The sequence below is a fragment of the Schistocerca serialis genome, chromosome 5 (genome assembly GCF_023864345.2).
Source record: "Schistocerca serialis cubense isolate TAMUIC-IGC-003099 chromosome 5, iqSchSeri2.2, whole genome shotgun sequence".
NCBI lineage: Eukaryota > Metazoa > Arthropoda > Insecta > Orthoptera > Acrididae > Schistocerca > Schistocerca serialis.
The window spans coordinates 397,193,969-397,208,289 of record NC_064642.1 but is presented as its reverse complement, the minus strand read 5'-3'; the positions used below and the strand labels follow the sequence as shown (position 1 = coordinate 397,208,289).

Sequence of the window (14,321 nt, the reverse complement as noted above, 5' to 3'; positions counted from 1 at the left end):
TTGTTGACAGATGTTTTCCAAATTGTGGAAATAGGAAATATCAATTTTGCTTTTAAATCCAGTGAAAAGTTTTAGATTTGTTAATTTATTCTGCAGAAGAAATCTACATTTGAATTTGTAATTTGCAAGCCTCAACATCGAGCATGGTGGAGGTTTCATGGTTTACCAAAATCATTTGGACACTATCTTCCTGTTCCATTAGAAGATGATACATATGAAGGAAGAGTGTCAGTGTTCCTATATATACAGCCAAATATTTCCATGGTGAGATGTAAGATGAAGGAAGTAATATGTTTCTTGATACACACTGGAGTAAGAATCTTTGAGATGCATGGTGCCGTTCTTGTAGCATCTACCAGTGAAATTTGTTGAGCATTTCAGTGATGCTGCACGTTCACTAAACAAACCAATGGCAAATAGTGTAGCTCATTTATGAATCTTATGCATTTCTTCCATTAACCCAATTTGCTAAACATACCAGTCTGAGGAAGAATGCTCAAGCCGTGGTTGATCCAGTGTTTTGTAAGTGGCCTCCTACATGCATGAATAACATGTTCTTAGGATTCTTCTGACAAATCTCTGTCTGGCATCTGCCTTCCTCATGACAAGATTCATGTACCAGGTGAACAAAAAGTCAGTATAAATTTGAAAACTGAATAAATCACGGAATACTGTAGATAGAGAGGTACAAATTGACACACACGCTTGGAAATGCATGGGGTTTCATTATAACCAAAAAAATACAAATGTTCAAAAAATGTCTGACAGATGGCGCTTCATCTGATCAGAATAGCAATGATTAGCATAACAAAATAAAACAAAGCAAAGATGATTTTCTTTACAGGAATTGCTCAATATGTCCACCATCATTCGTCAACAATAACTGTAGTCTAGGTTAGGTTAGTGTTGTTTAACGTCCCGTCGACAATGAGGTCATTAGAGACAGGGCGCAAGCTCGGGTTAGGGAAGGATAGGGAAGGAAATCGGCCGTGCCCTTTCAAAGGAACCATCCCGGCATTTGCCTGAAACGATTTAGGGAAATCACGGAAAACCTAAATCAGGATGGCTGGAGACGGGATTGAACTGTCGTCCTCCCGAATGCGAGTCCAGTGTGCTAACCACTGCGCCACCTCGCTCGGTAACTGTAGTCTAGGAAAAATGTTGTGAACAGCACTGTAAAGCATGTCCGGAGTTATGGTGAGGCATTGCCGTCGGATGTTGTCTTGCAGCATCCATAGAGATGTCGGTCGATCATGATACACTTGCGACTTCAGATAACCCCAAAGCCAATAATCGCGTGGACTGACGTCTGGGGACCTGGGAGGCCAAGCATGACAAAAGTGGCAGCTGACCACATGATCATCACCAAACGACGCGCGCAAGAGATCTTTCACGCGTCTAGTAATATGGGGTGGAGCACCATCCTGGATAAACATTGTACGTTCCAGCAGGTGTTTATCAGCCAGGCTGGGGATGATGCGATTCTGTAACATATCGGCGTACCTCTCACCCGTCACGGTAGCAGTTTTGCTGTCCACCGCTATCTGCCGGACTTTTGTGAACTTTTTTTTTTTTGTTCTAATGAAACCCCATGTCATTCCAAGCCTGTGTGTCAATTTTTACCTCTCTATCTACATTATTCCATGGTTTATTAAGTTTTCAAATTTATACTGACTTTTTGATCACCCTGTAGTTTGTATTGAAACTCTTAGTTTGTTAACTGTTATCACTGACATGCCTGCGATATTTACCAAGTGTTGTATAAGAAAGGAAACTTGAATGAGGGTCTGCTGTTTTAAGTGGATTTTACTATTAAAAAAAAAAATAAACAGATGATTAGTACGTTTAAATGGAATCTGATGAAATGAACTCATTTCACATCATGCAGCTAACTACTGTTAAAATTCAGAGACTGTACCCTAGAGAATGAATCACAGGATGTAGACTACACCCACTTACAAAGATCGCAATGATAAAACTAGGGAACTTTAAACTTAAAGAAGATTACAGGAAATCACTTTGTCACTGCTATCCACCAACACAAGGTGAGACAAAAGAACTGTACAACTTTGGAATGGTATAGAAATTTATGGAGATAACGTACAGAATCGTTAAATGCGCTATTTTGTAGCAAACACTCTCAGGTTTCACATAATAGTGTCAAGTGTCATTTTGGTTTCATATGACTACCATTTGTGATGCAGCAAACATCCCACTGATAATCGATTTCTTCCCACACTCGTTGCAGCAAATTGAGTGTAACTTGTGCAATGGTCACATAGATTAGATTTTTCAGGTCAGCTAAATTGTTTGGTACAGGAGAAACATATATATGATCTTTAATAGGACCCCAGGACCCCAGAGAAAGGAAGAAATCCAGTGGTTTCATGTCTGGGGAACTAGGCTGTTATGTGATTAGTCCTTCATGGCCAGTCCACAGACCTGGGAAGCAATTATTGAAGAAACCTCAAACTTCCATGAGGAAATGAGGTCCACTGTCTTGTTGGTAGTAAACCATCCCATCTCAGTTATCTTTGTCAATCTGTGAAATTAAATAGTTTTCAAAACCAATACACATAGTGAGTACACTCTACACAAGTGAAAGTAGCCATTTTAACTGTGCACTATGCTGGCACTCCTGTTGGTTGAATGCAGTACTGATGCTCTATGTGTATCAAAATTGAGATTATTGGCTACAAAATGACACATCTACTGATTCTGTAAGTTATTTTGATGAATTTTTATACCATTTCATAGTTGTAATGCCCTTTTTGACATACCCCATTGAATAATAATAGTTATAATAATAATAATCTTTATTTGTTCATAATAAAGTTGCAGTGATGTGAGAGGGAGGGAGGGGGGGGGGGGGGATGGAAGATGATATATAAATGTGGAAGAAGCTTGTTTACATTAGCCTCCATAAGGCAGATAGTGAGTTGTAAATGCGAATGTAGGTGAATGTAAATATGTTATTTTGTACTTCAAGATGGCGCAGTGCATAAATATTACTAGGTTTGTTGACAAGTACCTAAAATTGTTTAGTTCATTACTGAATGTGACTTCTTTATTTCAGACAATGGAACATGGACACAGCTGTGGCTCATAACAGATTATCATGAAAATGGCTCCCTTTTTGACTACTTGAATAGGTGCACTGTGGACACAGCTGGCATGATCCGAATGTCCCTTTCCATAGCAACAGGTCTAGCTCACTTGCATATGGACATTGTCGGAACACAAGGTAACAGTATATTGTTCTGGATGTATTGAATTGCTATTATGTACGCAACTGAAATAGAAATAATGATTATTGAAAATAATATGTACTCTTGAAGCTTGTTGAGAAGGTTGGGCCTTCACTGTTAGTGAAACCACATCCCATATGCCCCCCTTTCGATCTTGTCTCCCTCTCCCTCTACCTCCCTCCTTTTCCCCATTCAAATTGCACATGAAATTTCTAGATGCTTTAGGCGCAGTATTGCATGAATGCATTAAGAACCTGTAAAATTCTTTGATACATTCACAAAAATAAGAATCTGATGCCATACTAAAGTACATTGTGTTAGTCCATGTGCTGCGGTATATGTTGTTCCTACAAATGTCTAATTGTAATCCTCTCTTCTTCTTTATGAACTTTACTTGACCATTGCAGCCTTACCATTCCAGCAACCATAATATGATAAAATTTACTTCTGTAGGTTTTCATTTATGTTATTTGTATACAATCATATTGTTAAAATTGCATAGTTAACAATCTTTTCACTGTGTTAGCTGTGATGTACAGTGGGGACTATGTGCTCCTTGAGGCCATTTCAATAACTGTGGAGCCCCAAGAGGAAACCTAAAAAGTGGTCATTAATGGGTCTTCAGTGAAGATATTGCTATCTTGTAGTATGTGGGGTTGGTTCCCCAAAGGCTAAGGAAAGAAAACTCTGATTAAAAATTACCCCTCTGCTGAAAGAGATAGGGTTGACAACCCACTATGGAAAACTAACTCAACTCATGAAACATCAATAAAGAAAGCTGGACTGCTCAATGGAGACAAACATGGGAATGGAAAGGACAATGATAATGAACAATAAAATCATACAAGGAAGAGTAGAGATATAATTCATGATTCAGATTTATGTATTGGAACCTGGAATATGAGGTTTCTGCATTGCCCAGAATACCTGGGGATGCTACTAGATCAAAATAGGTAACTGGAATGAAATATTAGGCCTCTGCTAAAAGTAAGGTGGACCAATAGTGGACTCTAGAAAAGTGAGCAGCTAGCATATTTTACAGCTGTATGATAGAAGCATAAGCTCTGAACAGTATTTGTATTTGTGGTACACCACCAGTTTAAGTATCTTGTGATGGGGCTCATACTTATTAGTTCAAGACTCTCACAGGATTAAGGGGAAATATTTCAATTATTCTACAATCAATGCATATGCACCAACCAGAGAAGCTGAGAAAGGAGTAAGAACTCCTGTAAAAAACAAATGATGGCTGCCCAGGCCACGATGTAAAAATAGTTTCCGGTAACCTAAATTCTCAGATAGGAAGAGAACAGGTATTTAAACCAATAACTAGACCCCACAGCAAACACACCACAAACAGTAATAACTGAACAAGGCTCATCTTATTTGCGATGTCATGAAACATGGCTGTGGGCTCCTCATTGTTCCCACACAAAGATTACTCACAAGGGACCATATAAATTATCCAACAGGAATATTTGTAACCTGATTGATCATACGTTGATTGATGCAACCCACGAGCCAGATCTCATGGAGGCAAGGAGTTTCAGACACTCAAATCGAGATTCAGACCACTTTTTGATATGGGCACTAAGGAACCTGAAGTAACAAACATAAATACAATAGCTCTAGAACCACCAAAAAGAGAGCAATACCAGTAAAAGATACCACAGATTCTTGAAAAGGCAGAAGAGTTCAGTAATATTGAATATCAATAGGAAATCATAAAGAATGCAGTGAAGATGTCAACAATTGAAACTCTGCAAACTGAGGCATGATGCTTAAGATTTTATGGTTTGGTATTAAGTATTAGATAGCAACAGAGGAAAAGAACAATGCACAGGGAAAATCTGTACAATGAAATTGTGCAAGAGAAGTGATGGAAGTTTATTAAAAAGAAAAAAAGAATGCTGAAAAGAGGTTCAGTCAACATAAAATAAAGAATGGTTGAAATCATAAATAAAAGAACTGGAGCTTCTGTGAACCAAGAATGAGAACAGGAACATTTATGGGAAGGTATATGCTGCCCAGAAACACCTAGTAGAAAAAACTAGCTTGATAATGGCTGAAACAGAGAAAATCATCAGTGAGGGGAAATGACATTTTGGTAAACCCCTCAATGCCATAATGATACCAAGAGACTTCACTGACTCACAAGGAATAAATTACCTAGACAAAAATCCTGTCCCTTCAACTCTGGAAAGGGTGACAATTGCTTGGAAGAAATTTAAGAACAATAAGTTGCTAACAACAGATACTATTGCAGTGAAATGCTGACGCAAGCTGGCAGCCAGTCAGAGCATATTCTCCTAAAGCTAATTGCTTCAGTATGAGATGAGGAGAAATTGCTCCAGCAGAATTATGTGCCGTATATACAAGAAAGGAAGTATATTGTAGTATGACAACCCTCAAGGAATTACTATATTAAACTTGGAGTATTATGTATCCTCTGACACACTCTTCAACCATCTCCTTCCAAGTGTTCAGAGGGCGACTGGCTCATATTGTTGTAGATTTCTCCCAGAGAAGTCAACTATAGATTATCTTCACCTTATGACAAATTTTAGAAAGGAAAATTGAATTTGGGATTGACTTGCATCACCTCTTCACTGTCTAAAAAGCAATATATGAAAGCATAGACAGAGAGTAACTGTATCATGTTTTGACTGAATTGGGAACTGAAAAATCATTAAAGTTTATTAGAATGACAATGAACAATGTGTAAAATAATATAAGAATGGGAGGAATAATGACTGACACACTAGATATAGGAGATGATTTGAGGCAAGCAGGTGCACTGGTGTGTCTCCTATTCAATGTTGCATTGGAGAAGGGTATGAGGGATGCAAACCTGATGAGCATGGGGAATGAACTTTTGTAAATTAGTGCAGGCACTCGCTTGTGTCCATGATGTAGATGTAGTTACATGAACTTGGAAAGCAATTGAGGAGATATTCATGGTGCTTGAGCAGGTAAATAGGAATAAGGGATTGAATGTTAACCAACAGAAAACAACATATAGGGCTGCTGGGAAAACATGTAAGGAGAGCATGCCACCCTCAATACCATTGGGTAATTATACTTTTGAGAAAGTTGAGTCAGTTAAATGTCAATGATTGATAGCCACATACTCAAATGATACATCCTATGATGTTAAACAGTGATTCATAGCTGTCAACAGACACATTCACACACATATAACCATACAGACACCCAAATGTACACACGGTGATGACAAGACTGATTATTCATACCTGGTTACTGAAAGCAGTTGTCTGAGTTCATGGAGATGGGAAAGTGGTAGGGAAGGATGCCAGAAAGGGGTAACAGAAAAGAAGCAGGTCATTGGACAGATATCTCTGCACCTGCACATGAAGACAAAACAAGTACAGAGGGCAGAGCAGGAAGAGATATAGGAAGAGGGAGAGGAGGGGAAATGGAGGGGGAAGAAGAGAGAAAGGTGAAGATCAAGAGGGAGTAAGGGAGGGGGGAGAGAGAAGGGAGAAGCATTACAAAGTGGAGGGGGAGGAGAGGTCAAGGGGTGGGTGGGGGGGGGGGGAGAGAGAGAGAGAGAGAGAGAGAGAGAGAGAGAGAGAGAGAGAGAGAGAGAGAGCACCTACATATGGGGGGGGGTGGGGGATAATTTGTGAGAGAAGGCGGTGTACAATATGGATGGAGAAGGAGTGATGCGGAGAGAAGAGAGAAGGGAAACAGTAAGGTGCGGCAGTAGGAACAGGTTATTGAAGGTTCAGGGCAGTGGGATTGTGAGAGTGGTGGAGAGACAGTTCCTATCTGAATAGTTCTGAGAAACTTGTGCTCGGAGTGAATATCAAACGGCCCATGTAGTGAAGCAGCTATAGAGGTCATTTGTGTTGTGGTGCGCAGCATATGCAGCTGGATGGTCAGCGTTTGCTTTTTGTCGCAGTTTGGCTGTAGTCGGCCCAGGTGTGAGACCTGTCCCATACACCTACCCACCATTTCCTACCACAGTCTCCAGTCACAAGCATTTCCTACCCATAAAGGCAGGACCACATGTGGAAGCAACCATGTTATACATCAGTTACACTGCAATTATTGTTCAGTATTATGCATAGGCATGACAAGTAACCAGTTGTCTACTCACATGGCCAAACTGTGGCAAACTGCAAACTTGAACATCCAGTTGTTGAACATGCTGTACATCGCAGCAAAAATGTCCTCAACAGTTGCTTCACTATGCGAGCCATTTGGATACTCTCTTCCAGCACATGTCTCTCTCAACTATCCAAATAGGAACTGTCTTTTCACCACATCCTCCACCCTCACAATCCCCCTAGCCTAAACTTCTGCTGACCTGTTCCTACTTCTTGTGCTCTTCTCTACCCCTTCTCCACTTCCATCGGGTCAAGCAACTGCTTTCAGTAACTGAGTGTCAATAACCAATCTTGCTGTGCCCGTGGGAGTGTATGTGTGCCTGTTTCATTGTGTGTGCTTCTGCTAGAAAATGAGAGTGCGCAGAAAGTAGCGTGAAAGCTGTTTTCTGTTTGTGGTCCATGCATTGATCCGCTATAAGTGAGTGGTTGCATTTCTCTTATTTTACGTGTTACACTTACAAGACCAGTGCTTACTTATGCTGTGGAAACTTGTCCATTAACATAAAATATACTGAAATGCTACATACCTTTGAGAAAAATATGTTTTGCAAAATCATTGGCCCAACATGAAAAAGAGAAAGATGGCGTAAGAGGTATAATCTTGAGCTGTACATTGTATATAAAGATACACTTATTAAAAGAAAATGAAATTAGCCAAAAGAAAATGAAATTAGCCAAATTGAGATGGCTGGGACAAATGGCACGGATGAGTGATGAAGGATTAGCCAAAAGAAAATTAAGTGACAATCCAGATGGTCAACTAGGTCGAAGTCAACCAAGAACCAGATAGAAAGATGGAGTCATGAAAGACCAACAGAAAATGGGCTGGAAATAAACTATGGTTTTATGTTCGTAACCACAAACGGAACAACACTTACTGGCACACCACCTGCAATACGCAATGTTTTTATTATGCCATTGAACGTAGAACATGAATAACAAGAAAGTAGTAGACAGTGCTTGATGACTAGAAAATATGAATAATTACGTGACTACAAGAAAGAGAGTCAACACTGTATCCACCAATGGGAAGTTCACTCACAGTCTAAATTTCATCACCAAAATAGGAAATGTGTCACAACATCAACAGATGCTGAGCCCCACGAGGCAGTGGTCAGTGGTAAGCAGTATCTGCACCTGCTGACAGCTGAGCAGTTCGAAGGATGCTGGGCAGGTGATGTCCAGGGAGATTGTGGTTGGTGGTTGAACATTGGCTGCATAATGATAGTGTAACGTGGCAGGACCGAATGGGAGTGGTCTGCGAACAAACAAGATGTACAAATGGGAATGGAAGGACAAGCATGACTACAGACAACTGAGCAAGACTAAAAGATCAACAACAAAGTGTTAAGCTACGGGGTCACAAGAGATAACCTCATGAAACCAAAACAATGTCCACTTGCAAACAGGAAGTCAACACATGCAATGAAACACGATGTCTGTAAGTGAAATATCAGCCGACTCAACGCAAATAACAGAGTGCCTCACTGCGTGAGAGGCAGCCGTCTAAAAACATGACAGGGTATGTCGCTATTGGCCGCTGGGACCATGTGCTCCACAGTGGCGCCCTCATGTTAGACTCGGGGCCAAGAGCGTGCGCAGCCATGGCTAATGACGTGACTGCTGCAGAGACCTTTAGTGGTCATGCCGTTTGGTGCAGATTCGAAACCCATGGCGCTCAGCACCAGACTGACAGCTTTGCTGCTTATGTAGATGGCTTGTATCCAGGACAGGAGCTCAGCGGGAACTCTCCTGGTTGTACAGTGGTGGGCTGGTTATATGCACACCTGGCGGAAGTTTCCAGGAGACACTTGCCTGGTACAGAAACATTTTCTTTGACCACGGTGTTGTCTGGGGTGATGCTGACACAACTATATTGTGTGGAGTTTCTGCAAGTCTGCCAGTAAATATAATTATGTTTACTGACAGTGGATGTGGAGTCTCTAGTCTTTGGCGAGGCATTGACTGTAGGCTGAATATGCTATGATACTCTTGAATTTTCAAGAGGTACCTCTATTGCCATAGGGGAGGGATTGCAAAGTCATCTCCAGGAAGCAAGGTGAGAGTGTGTCCCAAAGATGAGGTATGTGGAGTGGCACCGGAGTCTGGGACCGCCAGAGTGCTGCAGAATGACAAGGCCAGAGAGGTGTCGGCAGATATCTGCATTGTGAAGGCTGGCGCCAGATGTGGCTGGGCTGGCGATGGAGGTGGTCAGGCGAGTGGTGTTGGTGGCTGGGCCTGCAGCAGAGGTGTTGGGGGAGGCGACCATTGGGAAACTGTGGTGAAGGCACAGTGGGGGTGCAGAGCAACACCCCTCTTTAAGGAGGCCAGATGTATCTACCCCCTGAATGGTAGGTGTAGTGTTGGGTGCAGCCAGAGGAGACATGTCTGGCAGCTGGTGGAGAGGTGGACTACGTAGGTGCATTTCCAGACATAGACCAGTGGATTGCGGTTGGCACCGCACACCACAGGCACATGAGATGTTAGATGTCACATGCAGAAACACCAGATGGTGATAGTCCTCGGTGCCCAGCTGAGCGGGTTGTGATGCCCTCCCAAGGTAGGCCAGCTATGCCAGCCCCTTGAAGTGGGAGATGTGGCATTTGGAGGGCAGACAGCTGGGAGGCAGAAGAGGACAGATGTACCAAAAATTTGAACTGGAGGTGGTCCGGAGCAATGCCACCCTTGGGGAGAGTCCAGCCACAGCTGTGTCATGTGGATGGGAGTGTCAGTTGTGGTGGGAAGAGGGTGACTGTCAGATGGCAGAGGGACCACAATGCTGGTGGTAGTGTGAACTTGAGGACAGTGGTGCCTCCGAGGTGTTGGGTGTCAGCAACTGGGCAGCACGGCGTGATCCAAGGCAGATGCTGGTGGGGAGACACAAGGCGTTCAGCTTGGAGCCAGCTGCCAGTGAGAGCTCTGTGAGGACTGCTGTGGGATTGGCCACTATGTGCCTAAACACAATGGAAAGAGATTTTGCTGTGATTGGGTGCACAGTTTGAATGGCAGTGATTGAGGAGAAGGTGTAGAAAAACTGAGAAGTGTAAGGGAACACAGGAGATAGATAGGGGGATTAGTAACTCATTGGGTGCCAGTGATCTGGGGAAGAAAAAAGTGTGCAGGGGTGAGCATGGATATGTGCATCACTATGCTTTGGAGTGATGTCGTCGGTGGTGTTGGAGCATTTTGGTGGGTATTGGGATGTGTTGGTGAATATTGGAGTGCAGTTGTGAGTGTTGAGGAACAGTGGCACATAGTCGAGTGTGTTGGAGTGCAGTGGTGCACAATGGTGCACCTTGGAGCTTGGGTGGTGCATGTTGGAGCCCAGAGGAAAACAGTGGTGTGGACCAGCATGTGTTGGAGAATGCTAAGGGAAGCAAGGATAAAATGTGGTGCACTTTGTGTGTGATGGCGTATGCTGGCGTGCACTGGAGTGAGTGGAAGTAAAAAAAGAACAAAGATAAAACTACAATGGAGTGTAGGAAAAGTGCTAAGACAGCCACAGAAGGCAGGAGGAAAAAGGGAGGCCATAGGACAGGTTGATAGTATGACGATGTTGATGGGTAGGGTAGGACCAGTGGTTGATGAAGCTGGTGCCAGAAGTGGCGGCGGCATGGTGGTTGAGTAGCGGTTGCACAGTGGCAACATGGTGGGTATTGGTGCATGTGGAACTGGAACCATGAGGCTGTGGTTGGTGGCAGGTAGTGACTGCTCAGGACAACTTAAAGAGCATGCTGCAAGTAGAGTCCTTTGAGGCTAAGTCAGCTTGGCTGCCCATGCAAACAGCTGATATCCAGGATGGGTATTTGGCGGGATCTCTGCTGGCTTTATGTTGGACAGCCAGTTATAAGCATGCCTGGAAGAAGAGTACACAATCAGTTTCCAAGTGGCATGTTCTTGGTGTAGGAAAATAGCTCCGTGATTGTGCCATCATCTGAAGTGATGCTTACACTGCTGTATTGTGTGTAAGTCTGCCGGGAAATATGCTTACGTTTACAGATGATGGATGTGGAGTCTCTAGTGTTAATTAGTGGCAATTATGTTGTGGTGAGAGTTACCAGCATGTGACTGTGTTGTGGTACATCCAAATTTCTGAAGAATACTGCTATGGTGTACAACATATATAGCTGAAGAAGAAGAAGAAGAAGAAGAGGAAGATCTGTTCACTGCTTCAAAACAGCAAGGCTCTGGATTTTTATTTATCACTATTTTGCTCCAGCACTTTGTATACTGTATCTGCAGAGTTGAACACTGTAGTGCAGCAAATGTTAGGTATTATGGATTTTGTATTCCCGCTATTCTCTTCTGTTGTCAATTTATGTTTCTATATTCAAACAATAGAAGATCCAGAAATGAATAACATTATTAATTAGGACAGATTGCTACTCACCACACTGAGGAGGCATTTAGCAGTTGATCACACAAGAGAGGGCACTGCTGGATCCTCATATATACCACTGCTCTGCAACTTTTGTCACTTTCTGCAGATACATTTTTGTACATATTCTCTAAGTTTTGATTCATTCAGGCAGTTCATTAAATTTTTTAAGAAACACGGGTGTATTATGCCATAGGACATCAATGACTAAAAGTTTACAAAATATGTAAACTTATACATTTATAGAATGCGAAATTAACTAAACCTAAACAATTCAACTACTATATGATGTTTCTATTTCAAATTTCCGTAACTAAGCACACATAAGAACTTACAATTTTCTGTCCTGTTTGTTATTGTATGTATTGTATTGTATGTTAACCGGGAACCTAGAATCGATGGAGAGGCTCCGTCCCCTCCGCAGCCGCAGTGGTCCACAACCCCATGACGACTACCACAGTCCACTTCACCCCTCCACCGCCACACACCGAACCCAGTGTTATTGTGCAGTTCGGCCCCTGGTGGACCCCCCCAGGGAATGTCTCACACCAGACGAGTGTAAACCCCTATGTTTGCGTGGTAGAGTAATGGTGGTGTACGCGTATGTGGAGAACTTGTTTGCGTAGCAATTGCCGACATAGTGTAGCTGAGGCAGAATAAGGGGAACCAGCCCGCATTCACCGAGGCAGATGAAACGCTGCCTAAAAACCATCCACAGACTGGCCAGTCCACTGGACCTTGACACAAATCCGCGCAGCGGATTTGTGCCGGAGACCAGGTGCTCCTTCCCGCCCGGAAAGCCGTGCGTTAGACCACACGGCCAACCAGGTGGGCCTGTTTGTTATTACTTACTGGCACACTTTGTTCTTCAGAGAAGGTAACATTTAACAGTAAAAAACAGGATGGACAGTATTCTTCTCTCCTCCTCTCCATCCCTCCCTCCCTCCTCCTCTCCTGCCCAACTGCAACTGGCCCATCTGTGTAAAACCATTCAGTAATTTTCATAACAGCACTTTCTCTCTTGATTTGTTCAATGTGATAATAATGCTAACATCAATTAAAAAATGTCTAATTCTGCCTCCAGTCTGAAATAAAATTGTCAAGCATGAACGCAGAGCAAGAACAACGCATGATTGACTCTTGTAGGATTCTCATTTTAATTTCTCCCCATGAGGACGTTATTGCACACCACTGTGAATTACATGCACAGCATTGTGTAACTCTCTGCATCCTATTTCTTCAATGTGAACTAATCCAGGCATATTCAGATTTGTGTTTTCCATGAAACCGTAAGTTTTGTAGCATCGTGCTTATGGATATTTCAGGGTAGAACAAACCAACAAAACATGTAACTGGACTATTTTTGCACAGACTATAAGAAGGGGGAATAAATGGTTTTTGGAGATGTACTAACAGTCTGTGTTCCTTGACAGATCACTTACTTGCTGATCTACTGTCCATGGGCTGCACTGGCATTAGACTTCCTCTCCTACAAAAGGTGTCTTGTTGTCTTGTAATCAGTTAAACAAAAGAACAATAACACAGAAGCTACAGCCAACTGAAATTGAGTGGATTCTGGTAATGTAGTTGTATACTATTGTTGTTGAGAGGTAGCTCTGTCACATTGTCTTCCTTAAGATATCACCCACATAACAGAAAATGGGGATCAAACAATAAAGCTTACCTCATTATGACTGTGGATTTGCAGTGGTGCAGATGTCACAATAGCACAGTCACAACTCAGTAGTTGCTGTGCACTTCCTAGCACAAATCATGAAGGATAGATCATGGATGGCTAATCACAAGGTTGGTCCCAAAGTGTTGGAGAACAACATTTGCAACAAAATGGCAGAAACTGCCATGCAATGACTCTCGCACTCTAGACTTGTTCAGAAACTGCAGCTGAATGGGCTGGATAGTGGCTAATTGTAAACTTGGGTGCTGCACCTTGGTGTGACTCCACCGTGAATGACTAGGCTCCCACGACCAACGTGATGGGGTGGAAACACAAGTATTGGTGCAGCCTCACTTCGGCAGTTCATAGTGTCTTTGCCTTTCAGTTTGGGACACCTGTTTGGGGGCTAGTCCTCCAAATGAGCGAGGAACTGTTATGCCTCTGGCACTGTATGGTTTTAAGTTAAATTTGAAATGTTGGCCGGGGAAGTTTACTGGGCTAAACAATCTTGGGCATTTTCATATTAATTAAACTGTAGATGTCAAAATTATGCCACCCTCTCCAACTATTGGTCCTTTATGTAGGCAACACATGAGTGGTGTCAGCTGTCCTGGGAAAATTTATTTAATAGTATAAAAAGGGTAATTAATTGTTAAACAATGGAAAATCCAGGATGGAATGAAACAATATTATGAGAAGGAAAGTTGCTACTCACCATGTAGTGGAGATGCTGTGTTTCAGATAGGCACAACAAAAAGACTCTCACAATTAAAGTTTTCGGCCATTGGCCTTTGTCAACAAGACACACACACACACACACACACACACACACACACGACTGTGTGTGTGTGTAAGTGGAATGACGGCAGTTTAGTGCCGGAATAGGA

At 42.5% G+C, this 14,321-nt stretch overlaps 1 protein-coding gene across 4 annotated transcripts in view; it reads left to right on the top strand.

Moving 5' to 3' along the window:
• LOC126482336 (TGF-beta receptor type-1) overlaps nt 1-14,321 on the top strand; it is a 190,189-nt gene that overhangs the window by 124,042 nt on the left and 51,826 nt on the right. For all 4 annotated transcript variants that reach the window (XM_050106405.1, XM_050106404.1, XM_050106407.1 and 1 more), the window contains exon 6: nt 3,077-3,244. In XM_050106405.1, coding sequence (XP_049962362.1) covers nt 3,077-3,244 — 168 coding nt within the window. The remainder of the gene's footprint in view (nt 1-3,076; nt 3,245-14,321) is intronic.